At 37.1% G+C, this 18,594-nt stretch overlaps 1 protein-coding gene across 3 annotated transcripts; it reads right to left on the bottom strand.

The window, feature by feature from the left end:
* Window positions 1–3,571: 3,571 nt before the first annotated feature.
* On the bottom strand, window positions 3,572–18,382 carry LOC103699137 (alkaline phosphatase D). Of its 3 annotated transcripts, XM_039131399.1 has the most exons (10): window positions 17,850–18,381; window positions 17,216–17,443; window positions 14,584–14,705; window positions 13,334–13,394; window positions 12,720–12,860; window positions 12,404–12,511; window positions 11,590–11,818; window positions 10,609–10,857; window positions 7,714–7,782; window positions 7,325–7,614 (listed from the first exon to the last, which is right to left on the bottom strand). In XM_039131399.1, the coding sequence occupies exons 1-10, from the start codon at window positions 17,979–17,981 to the stop codon at window positions 7,475–7,477; spliced, it is 1,479 nt and encodes a 492-aa protein (XP_038987327.1). In that variant the 5' UTR covers window positions 17,982–18,381; the 3' UTR covers window positions 7,325–7,474. The 3 variants fall into 3 exon arrangements, with proteins under 3 accessions (XP_038987329.1, XP_038987327.1, XP_038987328.1); XM_039131401.1 differs by lacking the exons at window positions 7,325–7,614; window positions 7,714–7,782 and adding an exon at window positions 3,572–4,421 and having other exon boundaries at window positions 17,850–18,380; XM_039131400.1 differs by lacking the exon at window positions 7,714–7,782 and having other exon boundaries at window positions 17,850–18,382.
* Between the last annotated feature and the right edge of the window lie 212 nt (window positions 18,383–18,594).

The raw sequence follows: 18,594 nt of genomic DNA, 5'->3' as shown, positions 1-18,594 counted from the left end.
TAATATCATCCTGTTCTACATAGGATACATACACTACAGGAAAAAGAGGATTCTTTGACTGTGATCTGCCGACATTAGAAAGAAATGTCGGTAATTTAGTCACCGCGCCAAAATTTGCTGGCACTTTTTAGTAGCGTCGGTATATTACGATGCTTAAAAGCGTCAGAAGTGGGAAGCATAGCGATAGATGACGCTTATAAGGGTCATTGTACACTAAGTAACGAATAAACTAACTAAGACTATGCTTATAAGCGTCGTCGAAAGTCTACGGGCAGACGATGTTTATAAGCGTCGTGTTACACAAGAGAATAAACTAAAATGGTGCCTATAAGCATTGTTGGAATCTTAGGGATGGATGATGCTTATAAGCGTTGTCTTATACTAACCTACTAATAAGTATATTTATAAGCATCGTCTTACTTTAACCTACTAACTAACTAAGACGACGTTTATAAACATCGTCGGAAGCCTAGGTTAACTAAGACGATGCTTATAAGCGTCGTCGGAAGCCTAAGGAGTCGGGTTACATAAATCTCCAATCTTCTCCAACTTAGCCTCCATCATCCCTATTTTCAACCCCCTTTCCTCCCCGACCCAGCCTCCACTCCATCGAGCTTTGCCTTCGCCCGTCTGTGGAGGTCTCCTTCTTCTCCTCCTCTCTTCCTCTCCGACGCCTTATTTTCTCTTGCCAACTTCCTCCTTCTCACTGCCTGTACCTACTGCTAATTCGTGGTGTTCTTCGAAGATTCGGCCGACCACCTTTTCGATTGCGGATCTCAGCCGGCCTTCTTCCACGCCGGTAAGTTTCTATTTCTAGAATATCTCTTTTGAGTTGCTACTTTGCTTTTGGTCTAGAATTTTAGAAAATCTAGGAATTTTTTACATTTCTTGCTCCTTCTACCTGATTTTCTAAGATGACTTTATACTTATAGAAGTTTATACGTCTTGGAATCTATCTTGCTCCTCCTACCTGATTCTGAATTATGATTTTAGACGTCTTGAAACCCAGATAATCATAGTATAGGTTGGTCTCTTGATCAAGTTCAAATGGAGGGCTTCACATGGGGAGTGGGGGGTGGGGGGGATGGGTTGTGGGTCTGATATCATAGGCAAGAATTTTATTGTTATATATTTTAAAGTTCTGATTTTGGTGCCTCCCGACTTGGATATCTCACCTACATCATGGTTCATATGGGGGTATTTAGCCTTTCGAGCAAAATTAATGTGTCAAATTGCTCTTCTTGGCTTTAGGACGGCGACCTGGGTGAAAAAATGAGGTTAAAATGTTATACTTTGAGTCATTCGATGGCTGAGTTAAGTTCGTAGAAAAGCGAAATATGTGGATATATTCAAGACTAAAACATAGTTGATATGGGATTTGATGGATCTCGTTCTGTTAATCTTTTAATATCCTTGGAAGAGGAGTGGACAGGTTAGTTTATGCTAATTTCTTGGTTTTCCAATATTGGTGAAGACCTTGCTATTAATGATTGAAGGTTTTGACTAATTTATATCATTATGGAGTGTGTGGTTAGCCAACTTAACTACTGGGTGATCTTTGCTAATTCTTGAGCAGTGATCTTCCCGATTGCATATAGGGGCACTTGGCATGAGAGCATATGCCCTACAAATGGAGAGAGCAAGGTAGAGGCTTTCAGTACTTCAAACTTTTTTTTCTTTTAAGTCAATAAGAATAAAATTTTTAGGCAGGTGGATATATTAAAGGGGAAAAAGGCTTTGTTGATTGGCTCAAGCATGTTTTCAAAATTTTTAATTGATTTTGGGAAAATATTTTAGCTTTTAACATTTAAGAAAAAGAAGCAAGACTAGAAAATCAATTTAAAGTATGGCCCTATTAGAACCCTTCAATTAACATCCAAATTTTCAGTACAAACTATATCCAAAAATATATCAAAGTACATATGCAACATAACTTGCAAAATTTGTATATTTCTTTTCTTCTACTTTTTCACTTAGTGTCTAATTTTGTATATCTTTTTTAGATAAGTTGCAGTTCAATTAGTATTCTAATAGAATGGATAAAAGTTGGATAAATAAATCGAGATCCAATGCCGAATATTTGGATGGAGTTCAGAATTTCATTAAATTTATTTTTGAGAAACCTAATATGAACGGAAATATTTTATGTTCATGTCGAAAATATGTAAATTATTTTTTCCTCACTCAAAAACTGTTGAAGAACATTTAGTGTACAATGGTTTTATAAAGAGTTATACTGAATGGGTATTTTATGGAAAGCCCATATTACTGTCTCCATGGAACCCACCCTCCTATTTAGAACATATTTCTAGTTTTAGATCCAGTAACACGGAAAGAAATCCTGTAGGAGAAGATGGTATAAGGGGCTTACTTAGAGATACTCTAGACATGGTATTAGAAATTTAATAGATTTTAGTAGAGGATAAGAAGCAGCTGCAATAGGTGATGAGCGTATATTTGCTAATTCTATGCATGTTAAGGAACCTATACATTCATCTAATGATTACACAACTCGATATCATAACTTGATGAAATATTGTGGTCAAGAACTATATCTAGGTTGTAAAAATTTTACGAAGATTTTTTTTTGTGCATTTATTCTATTTGAAATATTTGAATTGGTGGTCTAGCAAGTCTTTCACTATGTTGCTTCAATTCTTAAAGGATGCATTTTCAGAAGGTGTTACTTTGTCATCATCTTCTTATGAAGCTAAAAAACTAGTAAAAGAATTGGATCTTGGATAGAAGAAAATACACAGTTGTCCGAATGACTGTATTTTATACCACGGTAAAAATATTAACCAAGAGTCGTACTGAATATATAGATCTTCACAATGAGAAAAACATAAAGAAGATAAGCATGATTTATTGAATGAAGTGGATGCTGCATGAACTAAGAAAAAATCGGTCAAAGTTTTGTGGTATTTTTTTCTCATACCTAAATTGAAAAGGATGTATGCATCATCGAAAACAGCTTCCTCGATGAGATGGCATGACGAATATCGTACAACAGATGGAATGTTAAGACACCCAGCGGATAGTTTAGCATGAAAAGCATTTGATGATGAGCATCACGAATTTCTTTCTGACATTCGCAGTGTTAGGCTGGGTTTAGCTACTAATTGGTTCAATCTATCCCAAACGATAAGTTCTACATGCAGCACGTGGCATGCTGTTTTGATTCCATATAATTTTTCATTATGGATGTGTATGAAACAATCGTCATTCATTCTATCAATAGTTATTCTAGGTGATAATAGCGTTGCTAAGTGTCCAAAGTTAGCGACGTTTATAAGCATCACTAAGTGCCGGCGCTAATTTAGCGACGTTTATAAGCGTCACTAAGTGCCGACGCTAATTAGCGCCCGGCAAATTGATTTTCAATGCTCATATTGTTGACACTTTTACGATGCTTTAGAAAGCATCGGGAATAAAACTACCAACACTTATAAATGCTGGTATATGCAATAAAAAATATCGGCAATGCCTGATTTTTTTGTAGTGATATTACCATATGTAAGCTTAGCGGACAGGCAATGCCGCTATCTTGGTTTTATAGACAACTCATGAATACCGTCAACTTGATGGACTGATGCATAAAGTGCTTTCTTACATATCTTACATATATTTGCATGTTCCATAACAGACTCTGACTAAAAAATTTTGGTGTTTTTTCGTTGAGAAATATGGAGGAAAGGAGACTCCAGAAGTGCCGACTGGCTGGACAAGGCTTGTTTCTTTAATACTTTCCGAGGACAAACCCGTCCCTTGTTTCTTTCTCGTTTCCTGACAGAAACAAAGGCAGGTTGCAACTTGAACATACGTTTCATCAGGAAGAGAACTGAAGCAGCGGAGCGGGCGGTTTCTTTCCACTCTGGATACCTTGTAGATGCCTTACTCACCTTGATCTACTTGTCCTATCTCGTTGGATATGCTGTTGCAATCTTTGGATGCTCCAAACTGCCCCCTTCCGATATGTTCTGTGGTATATGAATCTTAAAACTGTTTGTGTCCTCGACTCTGTCGGGTTGCGTGCAAAGACCGAGTCGCATCATTTTCTTATGGGTCCATGCAGAGCGTTATTTCTTTGGATATGATGATAAAATGAAATGATATCCAATCCGAGGGATACCAATGAACTAGAAATCTCTCTCGCAACTCGCTGGATACCTGGGGAGTGCTTTCCTTATTTAATTCATTTTGATGGATTGAGAACTCAGAGACAGCGGGGTTGCCGAGATATCCGACAATTCCTGGGGTGGCAGCAGATGCCTCGCCTGCTTGCACGGCCTCCGGGGTCAACCACCCTCGGCGAACGCACCGCTCTCCCTTGCGACCTCCAAATGCACTAGAAGCAGGCGTCCATTGGTTGGGTATGGCTTTTCTGCTTTCCTTCTATAAAACCCAGGAAGGGAAATGAACTGCAACGAACATGAAATCTTCTTATTTTTTGAAATTATTTATGAAATCTTTAGTACCATCGGAAGTGAAAAATTATTGCTCTATAAAGAGTGCAAGAGCAAAAGCACGAAATAGCAAAAGTTTTTATGTAAATGCTATTCCTTAACTTCAATCTTTCTTTCTTTCTGGTGGTGTTCCAGTGATTTAAACAAGAATAGGAAACAGAAACGATGATAAACAGGTCTATATTTTTGACTGTGCCCGCTCTATCGTAGGCGATGGATGTTAAAATTCAATAAGGCTGTATACGTTTATAATGGAGTGATGTTACCTTATCATCGGTAAATCACTGCTCTGTTTGCTAGGCTACTGTGACAGTGGGAATTGATATAGAGGCAGGTTCATGGCCAATTATTGACTTCTACATCGGTGAAATGAGTGGTGATGAGGCAAATGATCTTTAGCATGCTCCTACGATGCATTGAAATTCGTAAATAGTTATAGAATATCTTTTAGTGCACCATTTGGTACATACACTCTACAATGTATGGCAGGCAGAAGCTTAGTTTCTAAATTTTTAGGTGATTTAAACTGCATTCGAAGAAACATGTAGCCAGGCAGAATAGAGGACCTAAGCTGCACTTTGGCTTACTCAATTATTGTTACCTTGGCCTTCGAAGTGTTTTACCTTACTAGTTTGTTCATCAGCGGCCATTTTCAATTACTGTTTGATGTTTCAGCATGTTCTTGATATGTCATTATTTTACTTATAGTTTCCTTTTTATAAACTTTATGGTGGTTGTAGCAAGAGCCTAGGTTTGATCTATCAAAAAAAGAGTCTAGCTCGAATCTTGCTTTCATCAGCACTTGGGTTAGGAGCGGGGTGGGTGAACCAAACTCAGAGAATCAGTTTTGGCATTCAAGAACTGTGCGACCTCTGTTTTATGTGACTCATACAACGAACAACAGATGAAGTCTTTACAAAAAAAGACATAAACCGCGGCAAATAATCTAGATTCGTAGACAATGCTGCAAGAATTCATTCATGTAAAATGAAGTCTTCGAATCGAAGCATCCTTTTTGTTTCTCTTTATTAGATGTGGTGAGGTGCTCTTGGGTTTATCAACCAAACAACATATAAAAAGACGTGATTTGGAATTTGTGACCGGCGGTTGCCTTCGTTTTAGTTCTTCTATGATCTGCCATTATTAAGATTATTATAACCAAGCATGTCCAACGACAACAAGGCATTGATTGGAGAAGCCCAAGGTCAAGGACATTCAAATATCAAGACCCTCCGTACGCACCATACCTTGGAGAAAACAAAGCAAGAAGAAACTGACTCGCCGATAAAAGTTAAGTCTTCGATAAAAGTTAACATACAAAACGAAGGACACAGCACCAAATTTCTATCCGCATCTCTTCATTTGTTCTTGCATTTACTTCTATCGCTAAATCTTTTTTCTCAATTATTGTCTGAAGTTTGACTCAAGTTTGAGAGAGCGACAAGCAGCATATCTATTAAAAGCCACGCGTAGGTATCTATCACTTTTGCTTATATATTTTAATGTTTATTAGTTAAAGTTAACTCCATCCATGTTCTCTATCAGAGTGCCGGGAAAGCAATTCTCTCGCTCTTTTCCCATCATACACACAAAAAAAAAAGAATCTCTCGCTCGCCTTCTCGGGTCTCATGTGTTGTATATATAAACCAAACCATGGATGCTAATACCCTACCTCTCTCTCGCGCTCTCTCTGTGTCAGAGCTTTTGTCAGAAAAGATGGAGGAAGATGGGATGAAGACAAGGAGCTTCAGGGATGAGGACTACAACAGCAGGAGGGTGTTCCTACGGAGCTATCCTCTTCAGTGGGAGGAAGAGGAAAGAAGGGAAGGTGGGGAGGAAGAGGTGGTGTCCAAGGTGTCTCTCAAGAGCAGGGTCTTCGAGTGGGGTGAGGGGAAGGTCCTGCTGCTGAGGAGGCTCAAGGACAAGGTTGCCTTCTACCTGGTTGCCTGCCACCCTTTTGGGTTCAAATCCTCCAAGATGCTCACTCTCTAGTGCCTGGCAACTGCTACTTATTGTTCCCTTTTCAGTACTGCAGAACAGTTGTAACTTTCAGTGGGTATGAAATAGACTTCATGATCTTGTTCTGTAACACCTGCACTGTTCTCATAAGCAACCTGTCTTCTTATCTATGGTGAGCTGCCTTGGAAAAATCTTTTCTTTTGTTCGGAAATGGGGATAATAGGCAGTCTTGCTCTTTTCCCTTCTTTTTTATATTTGGTTAATAATGTCATATATATATATATATATATATGCGGGCTTCACCTTCCTCATTGTTTAATTCCTCCATTAAAAGTTCCCTTTACTCCAATGGTTCTGGTGACTGGTTATGTCCTTGTGGTTTTCAGGGTTCTTCCACCGAAACATTCTTGACCCTCATAGATGGATTGTTCTTTTCGTATAAATTCTAGGCTGCTCAAGGCCTTACTGGTAGTATTTAAAAAAATATTGAAGTTGTACATCTAAACTGCTCTAAATCTTCCACATTTTATTCGCGCATCTTTTGGCATCTGTGAGCAGGCTTTTTGTTTTTACTTTGTTAGTGGTCTTTAGATTAGGAGTCAAAACCAACACTTCTAGCAGATAGTTACATGATTTGATACGTAATTGAAGGGTGACAGGCTTTTAAACTAAGAACTTCAAACCCTAAACGCTCTGTTTCCATTCTTCCTGCCCTTATTTTGCTCTCATGGGCTGGCTAAAGTTTGTCCCTTGAAGATTATGTGATGCAGACATTAATTGATCCTCTCCCAGTAATTTTCAGATTTCAGTCCGTCCTTTTATCAATTGGTAGGTACATATAAATGGAATCCTCAAAGGAACCACAAGAGTCATGTCTTTAGTCAGTGCCAACTACCAAGTAATGAAAACTACAACATTAAGACATTTAGAAGTACTTCTACTTTCAGTAGATGACAATGTTACAAGTATTAAATATGGAAAATAATGAAACAATGCTTGTACCGTATAAGCACGGATCCAAGTTAACATGTTATATAAAATCAGTATTGTCAATACAGAGTACAAAAAAGGAATAAATTGTCAGATGCCATTGAGAAAAAAGTTATGGAAGCTGAAGTCAAATTATGATGCAAATATAGCAGTGTATTGAGAAGACAAGATTGTCCAGTCAGCATGAAACAAAGAATATCTGCAATGATTTGAATTTGTAAGTTTGACTGACAACCAAGATGATCAAGATCCAATTTTTCCATTTAGAGTATCTGCTTGCATTGTCAATCAATCTTACTTTTCTGGATGAATGTCTTGCTAATGGATACAATGATATATGCAAGTAGAGCAGAAGCAGCAATCAAAACTGAAACAGTAAAACAGTAAATGAGAACAATGAAAGAACAATGAGCAAACAGATACATCATAAATCATATTGATTGATTATATAGTGAACACTATTGTATGACAGATCCCATCAGTTTTATCAGGAAGAGAATCATACAAATTAAGTCATTCCAGCACCCAACAGTTTCTACGTACTAACTGGACAATCATATATTAAAGCATAGCTGAGCAAATATTGTATTTCTTTTCTGAGAAAGGCTGAGCAAATATTGTAACTGCTAGCTTATAACCATACCTATGTCAGACATGCCTTGCCCATTTTTTTACTGAATGCTAAATGTAAACATTGCTTCATGAAGCAAATGAATTGAACGCACGGACTCAATATAACAAGTAGTCAAAGAAACGCAGTTGAAGTTAATATCATGCTAAGATTGCAAATATAAAAGCAATGCACTATACATACATACAAAGAATCAAAGAATACTTGCACAGAGCAGACAAACACAACATGTCATCATTTGTATAGCATGCACAAGCTAGGGGCTTACTTAACCCCCTTCAGAAACATAAGAAAGCTTTCTGTTGCAGATTTAGCTTTTTCATATTATATAAAAGTAATCAGGACTGAGCCCTAATCTTTCCCATCATAAAATAGAGGAAAATTCTCAAACTAGAAACTCAATATTTTAATTTAATGTGAGATTAAAAATGATGCTTTTATTTGTAATTAGTGTATGACTTTAACTTAATTCCAACCTAGGAAGGATAATAATTATATTAAATACTAAATCTACAAAAATGAGCTTTCAGATACTTAACCATCCAGTATTTTACATAGACTTGTGCACCCAAACCCATCTTTCGTCTAATAGACTTTAAACTAGAGAACCAAAACATATCCAAAAGACACTTTAACAACCAACTTTGGAGTAATGCATATGGATTTTAGAACTAAGAATATTTATGTAAATTAAGTCACATGACGGGTAGAGGTATCAACAAGCCGAGCTCGAGCCAGCTCATTCAGTTGCAAGATGAACTCGAGTGGTTCGCAATTGCTAGTTTATGGAATTTTATAAGAACTTGAGGTCTTTCATGGCTTTCGTTTATTTACTTTGATATAACTAATCTAACTACATCGTATTTCAATAACTGAAATATATTCTATTTCATTTGAACTATTTCAACTTATAATAAATCAATACAAAAATTCTTTTATTCAATATAACATATATACATAACTACTTATATTCTATAGCTTAGCTTGGCTCACCTGTTTATAGATCAAGCTAGACATGAGCTGGCTCATGAACAGCTCATGAATTTGACAGCCCTACAGGATGGATGGGTGTGACATGCTGTCCAGAAAGAATGATGTAATGCTTTTCAAGAAACTTGAAGTAGCTAAAGTGTTGGTATATTGCAGATTTTTAAGTGTTTATCAGTATATGCATATAATTTATAACTAGGGATATTAATTAAATGAAATTTACTTGATGCAATTTAGACTGGACAAAATTTTGCTAGAAGTGCTAATCATTGACAGCTTGACACAAAAAAATATATGTTCATAAATTAAAAATATGAAATGCCAAAGGGAGATTTTGATCCTCATGACATTTCTATTATAGGTTTTTATCTGTTAACGAAATATGAAACTCAAGCATTTAATGCATTCTCTGAATATGCAAAAGGTTGTTACAGTCCTGATCTAGTTTTATCTCACTATCCTCTGAATAATGCTAAGGCTCCCTATGTTGTTTTGTGCTTGCCATGTTCAATTTCCTATAAATTTCCCTGCCCCTATATGCAAATCCTTTTTTATCTACAACAACATCATGATATCCTCCCCTAGGCCCTGTATGGTTCACCAATAACCTGGAATAAAAATAAGTACACTTATCCAGCTTTGCTCAGTCAAAGAACTTTTTGGCATCCTGATAAAGCAGGAATAAGCAGAAAAGTACTTTATAGATACTCATCTCTTTGAAGAGGTTAAACCTACTTGAAGAGAAAGAAATGGCAGAATCTTTGTGAGGAAGTCTTGTCCTCTTGATAACGTTGTATGTTCCATTAAGTATAACTTATTACCATAGGGAAGTGCTGCTAGTGACAAAAAGAGGAACAAGTTGCTGCTATTTTTCCCAAAGTCATTTTAATAGTCCCTGCATAAAGAAAATAGCTCTCTTTCAATTTTTAGGTTTTATTTTTCTTTAGTGTTTGATTTGCTCTCGTCTTCCATTTGACTGATAGGCGTAATATTTTGTACTTCACTATTTCGGGGGAGCTGACCTCTCTCTCTCTCTCTCTGTGTGTGTAATATATAAACAAACATGTACACACAAATCATACATACATATGTTATACTTTTACTGTGTCAAAGAAGAATAAGTACTTCAAGTTATTCAATTGTGCAAATATACTGAAAAACTTATCTAACCAAACAGGGCCTTATAGTGTCATAGTGTTTGGAAAGAGAAATCTTCATATTGCTGAAGAGTTGTTTTAACATGGATTACCAGGACTTAATATGGATAACTTTGAAGCACAAATTGATGTGTATGAGCATTGAATATGTCACTATTTTTCCATATAAAGGGTTAAAAGATATAGAAATATGCCACTATAAAATGATGATGAGAACATAAGTTTGGCAATGCCTATAATTATAAGATTTTCTTTTTCTATGATCACAAGGCTATGGACACCTGGCCACTGTATGGAGAAATGATAACAGCAAACTCAATACGATCATAAGAGCTCGATACCAACATTTGTCACATAAAAATTAAGATTCTAGCTCCAGTTATGAAATAAAATGCCCATGATAAGGAAAACTTACCAGATATAGTTCCAAAAAACAGAATAGCCAGGCGATATCTGAGAATCCACGGAAGATCAATTTCGAGAGAGCAGTGTTGTTGATATCCCCCTTTCTCTCTGTAAGTCATGTTCATGCTCCTTGGATGCAACTCAGAGAGCAAGAAATCTACACCAATAACTGGATCTCCATCCTCATCCATCACTTCAGCTTTGATCCTTTGGGGAACTGCATCCCAATCTATTTCAATTGCCCCAAAATTTGGTCGACCTGAATAAAATCCATCAAGCACTCATTAATCCACATCAATTCAGAAAACCGAGTCAGCTGATGTCTGATGAAAGAAGGTGGATTTTAAATGACATGGACAATAGACAGAACAAAATAGTGAAATCTTATTTTGACATTTGTTGATAGTAAACCTCCATTTTATAGTGGAAATGTCTTAACTCTTTAAGATATTCAAACACAACTGCTATATATACGATACTAATGTTCCAGCATGGCTGCATGTTTGCACATGCTGTAAAACTCTCACTTTCAAAATAGACCCTCTTATTTAATGAACACAGCATCTTTAGACTCCTTCAATCATGCTTGATGAAGAAAAAAGAGACATATTTAACCAAAAGCTAAATAGTATTTGCCAACTTGCACTATAAATAGGAGAAAGAGAATCTTATGGTAAATAATTTGGATGGAATCAAAGCCCATCTATCAGATAGCCTGCCTCTTAATATGTTGCTTGTGTTGCATGTGTTAAATACAAGTTTGAGAAATGCAAATTCAGAAATCAAAATGCATTATAAATTGAAAATCTGTATTTCTTAAAGTGTAAATCCTCAGATGCCAACATATCAGACCATGGAAGGTTATAGAGAATATCAAAAAACATAATATCTTTATGGAGAGAAATGATGTGACATATATTTTAAACAGGATGTATTTTAGTTTCCTTTTGAGGACAAGAGTAAGAAAATTCCTCCCAATATGCTGTCATACCATATGTGCATGATCTGTATCTACAAATTGGGGCAAAAACTCTCATTGTACTTGGTGTCAACCATGCTATAACTCTCACAACAAAAGCTAATGGTGGAGGCACAGCCTTCTCAACAGCTTGAGTAAGTCCACTTGAGGTTATGTCATACAGTGAATACTGACAACCGCAGTCATAGCGTGAAATTTCTCCAAAGTGAATATCACCACTTACGAAGAATACTCCATGTCTCTGCATATTCAAAGGCAATGTCTTCAGAGTCACAAAATGAATTAAATTCTTGAAAAAGCAAATCTACAAATCTAATTTTCATACAAATCATTTTAGATCTGTAGAGATAAGAGGGTCAAAATCTAGGAAATGAAGTTGAACTGCTTTGATAGAGCTAAATATGAGCTCCTGAAAAAGCAAGATGTAAAAGTAAAACAAAATTTCAGCATATTCTGTGAAATAAGTATCAGAGTTGCACGTCAAATTAAATTCTTGAAAAAAAGGATCTGCATGTCTATTCGGTCTTAGAGCTATAAGGTAAAAAGGGTAAAATTCTTAGAAACAGAGCTAAATTGACTCTGGTGGGCCTATGAAATCATGCAATAAAAAAGATTCAGCATATTTTGTAAGAAATGGGGCAAAAAATAGTTTGTAGGTACAGCAAGATTAAGTTAGAAAATAATCTTGTAAGTATGACTGGGGCCAGTTTGAGGGAGTACGACTTACTTAAATAGACCCTTATCACAATATCATACTAAAGTTTCAATAATTAAATCTGAGTCAGGTCTTACAGCATAAAATATCTTTAAAAAAATGACATCTTACCTTACTGTCGTTTATCAATTTATATAACCGCTGCCTCTCCTTTGGGAAACGTCCCCAAGATTCTATATAGAATATGGGACCAGTAGTTGCAGAAAGATTTGATATTACCTGGACAAAGAAGGCAATTTTCCATGTAAACATAGTAAACTGGAAAACATGCCATAGAAGAATTGGATTTGTAAGTCAACCAGTCGAGAGTAGTTAGGAATAACCGGAACTCCTCTGAACCCTAAATTCTGGATTGAATTATTTTCACTTATTAAAATTCATGTACCTTGTAGGACCGCACTGCTTGTGAAATAAATAATGTAGTTACCTGAATAGAAGATGCAATGATGGTAACCTCTGATTCAGGACCCTTTATTTCTGCTTCTAACCAACTCCATTGAGCTTCCCCTAGTATAGTTCCATCACTGAACACTGGATCCCTGTGGTATCTTGTGTCCAAAAGAATAACCTGCAGTAACAGATTCAAATTCATCGTATAATGCATACAGGCTCATGTTTTAAATCACTAGATCTTGACTGCTATATAATACATGAAAAGATGAGCTTAAACAGTTGTTGATGATAAATCTGGTCACAAAATTAAATTCAAGTGCTAGAATATTTTTTAAAAAAGAATAAGATGTCATCACAGTATACATATCTAACTAAGTAATATAGTCAATGATGTAACTATATTAAAAGAGGGCGAGATTTGCCGCAACATTAAGGTTGCTCCATTGTAACCTGGGTGTCGGGTTCGAAAAACGACCTTTCCACATATGGAAGTAAAACTATGTACGTCTGACCCTCTCTAGAGTCTAGACCCTGTAGTGATGGCAGCTTCTTTGGGCTGCCCATTTATGCAGCCATAGTACAAGCATGGCTAAGTAACAATGAGAACAGCATCTTAATCAGAGAAATTTCAAAGTTTCCATGACAAACCTTTACTTGTTTCCCCTTGGGGCCAAATAAGTAAGAAGCATACACACCAGCTTGCTTTCGCCTACAAGAAGAAAAACCAATAGTAACAACTGAAGCAGTATCGGACTTTTGCTAATGTCTACAAAGACTCAGGTTATTAGAAAACATATCATAGTTACCAGGGACAACATGCATCTTCATTAATGCTACCTGTTCCTTATATGGTGAAAAATCGAAGCAAAGTGTGTTGTCTAGTAGGATTGGAGTTGTCCAAGATACAAGAGACTTGTCCAAGATATAAGACACAGAAAAGTCTCACAGTTAAATTACTATTATGGGAATAATGGAGATTGGAGTTTCAAAAAGTAGGATAGGAGTTGTCCAAGAGAGAAAAAGGGGTCTATGTAGGAGATCAAGACTCCTAAATAGTAGATTCATAAGATTTAAGCTTGTACTTAGTATATCTTATTTTAAAGCTTAGAGGCATTTATATGAGATATATTGAATTGTAGCCCTATTTATACTATACTCTTGACATGACAATAACTGCTCTGTCAGTTTTAATTCATATATAAATTTATGTTAGTACATTACACTCCTATAGATACTTATATTGTTCAGGTGCTTAAAAATAGATTGCTATCAAACAATTGAATGTAATACAGTTCTTTTTTTTTTCCCACCAGCTAAAATTCTCGTAGTTCTTCTTACCTTCAGGCTTTAGCCCCAAAAAGCAGAAATTGTAAATTCAAAGATCACAAATGACATTTCATATTAGATATGTAACTTGGCTTGTTTTATTTGTCTCCAGTTCTTTCCTTAATTCATAATTTTATAATTCTTTTTGCCGAAACTCCAGAACTTGAGCATGGCTGAAAAAAGTGATCTGCCAAACCAAAACTCAGCAGACACAACTGGAGCTGAATTTTTGGACCATAGCAGTAAAAAATATTCATCAAGTCAAGCCATCAAGGTATCTATTTTAGATTTGCAAAGGCCTAGAAAGCCGAACCAATAAAAATATCTTTGGCATTTTGCATATAGTTGAGACAAGTCTTGCAGGTTAAGGTTGATGAATACAAACTTCCCGTCACTTTGGTTATGTTAGATTCCTTTTTTGGCTATGTATCTGCATAGAGGCACAACAGAATGATAATATAGAACATGAAACAATTTAGTAGTGGCATGTGACGTGACTGCTTCATGTGACACATGCAAATATGGCAAAGCTGATAAAAAGGTTGTGCACAACTTCTTATGTAATTGCTTACCGAGGACTTTCTTGGGCTTCATCTAAGAAGTCCAAAAGAAGCCTTTGGCTTGTATCTTTCCCACTAAATTCTTTCCCTGCATCATTCAATCCATAATCATGGTCATCCCATGTGCCAATAACCTGCAAATTTCAATTTATGCTAATGATATAAAATCCAACCCACAACATAAAGAAAACATGAGAAAAGGATTAAAGGATGCAATAAATCTATGCACAGTAAACTAGAGAAGATAACTGCCAGTTGGGCCAATTCAGTACAGAAACAATCAGCTAAAGATATATATAGCAACATCGAAATTGTCAGCTAGATTATAAAGAAATATTACTTTGCTAAACCATATCAGAGCATGCAAGAGTGAAACTAAGCACATGAAAACTATTTGAAAGAGTTAACGCAAAGATCAGATAGTACTTTGAAAAAGAAATCATTGCAGTTTACATGCTTGTTGCATACACCATGGTGTTGCTGCTCTAATTACGGAACAAAAGCTAGAACTTATGGTCAGTTTGCAATTGCAATTCGAATTTTTAACCAAATAGCAGGAGTATGTTTAGACAGGATTACTTTATGGATGGGTACAACTAAACTAGCATTGTGGTGAACTTCCAGAAATCCCTTGATAAGTAGAAATTTCCGCATAGCAACATAAGAGTTAAACTGGCTAAAACCAGCTTAATATTTTTCATTCATAAGAATAAACTAGTTCAAGATTTAAAATCACAAAATAAGCTTGCAGCTATGCTCTGAAAGGCCTGTCGAAGTTAAAACTTGTCACACATATGAATAAGCATATACCTTTCACCAGAAATCAACTCAATGAATTAAAATCCAAGAGTATGATGAGAATCCAACAATCCTAAAGGAAAACAAATTGGGAATCAGGAAGCTGCAGTGTCACCATTCATATATTTCATCAGCACAAGATTAGATAAAGGATATTAAAGTAGATAATAATTATCATATACGCTAAGTTTGTCATCATAGTGTACTTGCATAGCATGGAATGCATGAGAAACATGGCCATAAAACATAGAGCATAATCATGGTTTTAAAAATGTGTTATGCTAACATAACTAACCCAATAGTGGCAGATCTTATTTCACAAAATAACAATGGAAGGTCTTGAGATCAAGTGGTAATCAAACAAAAATAAGGCATGGTTGCAGATTCAAAGCCATATACAGAAACTAGCAGACAGTCTAAAGTCTAAAACCTCAGAACTATTTTTGGTACATTCATGTGAATAAAGTTTGAACTTTAAAGCATTCTAGTAGATATAACAAAAAAAATAAATTAATCACATACTAAAATATTATTGGGTATAACAGGGGCATATATTAGTATCCATGTATATGTGATAGCATATTTATGCAAGTGGTGGGCCAAAACAATTAATAGCCCTTATCTAGGTGCATTTGTACTGGCACATAGCCTCATCCTGAAGTTGGACCTCAGGGTTCAATACAGTGTAAACATTGTCCAGCCTTGATGTGAGGACCGGCAGGGTTGAGTGTAAGTAGGATGCCAGAGAAACACAATCTGACTCACTCTGGACAAGTCAGATTCAAGCCAGTATGGAAAATTGAGCTATCAGGTCACAAGTCAATTCACAGTGAATTTAGTAAAGGATTCCACATGTGGTTCCAGGCCAGGATGGTAAACATGTACATTTATCCGCATAGGTTGCTCAAACATGCATTGTCGAAATTCCACAAGCATGGGCATGTATGGAAAGACCTCGATGGGTTTGCAGACATGCATTGGCATGCCCTTGTAGGTTTAGGTGCATTTGTGCAAGCTAGCAATGTCATACCACACCATGTAAGGGTGAGATTCAGTGGCTTCTGCATGTGCCAAGATTGCAGGTTCACATGTATATGATCCCAGATGCTTGCGTCTGTCTTGTTATAATGTTTGAGAATTGGTTCAAGAGCATGCATATGCTCTATGTGATGGGGTAGCCAACCCATCATGTTGACAGGACAAAAGGAAGGCCACTGTGGGGAGCAATGATCTTTAAGATGCGTCATACATGCTCTTTGAGATTCTTGTAAGAGTAATTAATAGAAACTCATGGTCAATCAGATTATCTTTTGAGTAACTCCTATCACATGTTATATACCATAATGGGAGTTGCTAGACATTTAGCTCTCAGAAAGAGAGTTGTTAGAGGTTTCTCTAAGAACCAGTTTTGAACTTTCTACGAGGAAAGACTGAGAAGATACTTTAAATTTTAGTTCCCTGTTGTATCTTTCAGAGGTTTATCTTACAGAGCTCATATGTTGTGAAGATAAATCAAATCCTTAAACAAAGCTCAGTTAGACCAACTGTCTTATGATTTCTATCTTGAATATTTTGAAAAATGAGTGTATTCACGGTTTGCATTAATTAATAGAGCTTAAATATAGCATGCCATGGTGTAATTTAACAGGAACAAACGACTTATGCAAGCTGGGCACTTGTGCAACAAAGACAGTGTGACTTTTTATATCAGGGCATGCATGCCTTGACCTCATCCTTGGACGATGGCATGACCTGTGCAGCCTAGAGTCTTGCTGATACATGGTCGAATAAAAATTATAAAGTTGCCCTTAAATGCTAACTTCAATCAGTTGGTGAGCTAAGTTACCTGAGCCCTCTGTCTCAGCTTAGAATATCCTAGGTTGTTCTTGGCCATCTCGTATCTTTGCCGCATTTCCTGCTCTGTTGCTGGGAAGAATCTCTCCACATTCTTCCACGGTCCAATAGTCCTTTCCTTTCCAAGTAACCTAAACGGACGTTTGTTGTCTCCGTAAATATTGTCCCCCAACCAAATAAAAAGCTGAGGATCAAAATCAATTATGGCATTCCAAATGGGCTGCATCAAAACCATGAAAAAACAATCACAACATTACATACAAACTTTAAAATTTTCAGTGCGCAACATATAAAAAAAAAAACGGAAATCAGCATTCTGTTAACTTCTCTCGCAGCTTAGTGTGAGGAATCCAGTCCAGATAGAACAGATGTAGGAACAATTTTTCTTTCAAAATTATTTTTTTAAAGGACTAATTTTCCTTGGTCGAACAATTCCTCTATAACTAACAAATCTCGTAACTTATTCACGAACTATTCACGATTTATTCAAGTAATAGTGATCCTATCTATTGTTCTTGGTTTGAAAAAAATAAAAAAAAAAGGTGGAGCCAAAATCACACACATTGCCACGAGCTTCTGATCCAGATACAACAAAATTTCGAACACCCAGGGGTGTGTAGTTGTACCTGAGGAGCGCTCTGGTTCGCGCAAGAGCCGAAGGCGATCCGGGAGATGACGCGCTCCGAAGCCCCGCACGGGCCCGCGGCCATGACGACGAGTTGGAGAGCGAGAAGGCACCAAACACTCGGAACCGCCATGCGAGTGGGAGAGACGAGCAGCGTCTGTGTCCCCGTCACAGAAAATAGCAAGGGGCCATCGGTTAGTGGTCTCTTTCGGGAATAAATGCAAACGGATTGGCCAATTACTTTGGCCGAAGGGACACGGAGCTTGCGAGGAAAGAAAGAAGGGTATTATTCGGAGCTTTTGCTGGTGCTTTCGCGAGAGGGAGGCTCGACCGCGGTGGCGCGCTGGAGAAATTTCTCGCATCGCCCCCACTTTCTCTAAGCGCACCCACTTGGCGCCTCACCGCGCGAGCCGGTGGAATTCTATTCTCTCAAATTGGCGGAACAGGATTATCCCTGCAAAACAGGACAAACTTATTCCTTCCAGTTACCTCTATCTGCCCTTTAAACACACCAAAAAGTGGAAGAATAATCTTATTCTTGTCGTAATCAGCATGAAAACTGATGCCCTTATTTTTTTTTTTTATGAAAAAAAGGGGTAGGGGGGAGGAAGGGACAAGCCCACCCCCGCGTAGCAGCCCCCACTAGGCCCCCGCCCCACCAGGAGAATGTTCGATGCGGGCAGAAATGGCCGCGTGTTGGGCACCCCGACCGGTTTTACTCATACCCTCCCCACCCGTAGGCCCAG

The sequence above is a fragment of the Phoenix dactylifera genome, chromosome 11 (assembly GCF_009389715.1).
Source record: "Phoenix dactylifera cultivar Barhee BC4 chromosome 11, palm_55x_up_171113_PBpolish2nd_filt_p, whole genome shotgun sequence".
In the NCBI taxonomy this organism is placed as follows: Eukaryota; Viridiplantae; Streptophyta; class Magnoliopsida; order Arecales; family Arecaceae; genus Phoenix; species Phoenix dactylifera.
The sequence above is the reverse complement of the archived record's forward strand: the minus strand, read 5'-3'. Positions and strand labels throughout refer to the sequence as shown.

Coding starts and splice junctions, on each gene's coding strand:
- LOC103699137 (XM_039131399.1), bottom strand. CDS start 17,981: ATGGCGGTTCCGAGTGTTTGGTGCCTTCTCGCTCTCCAACTCGTCGTC. Junction 17,444..17,849: donor CGAACCAGAGCGCTCCTCAG/GTACAACTACAC, acceptor GTTTTGATGCAG/CCCATTTGGAATGCCATAAT. Junction 13,395..14,583: donor GAAGCCCAAGAAAGTCCTCG/GTAAGCAATTAC, acceptor TTCTTCTTGTAG/GCGAAAGCAAGCTGGTGTGT.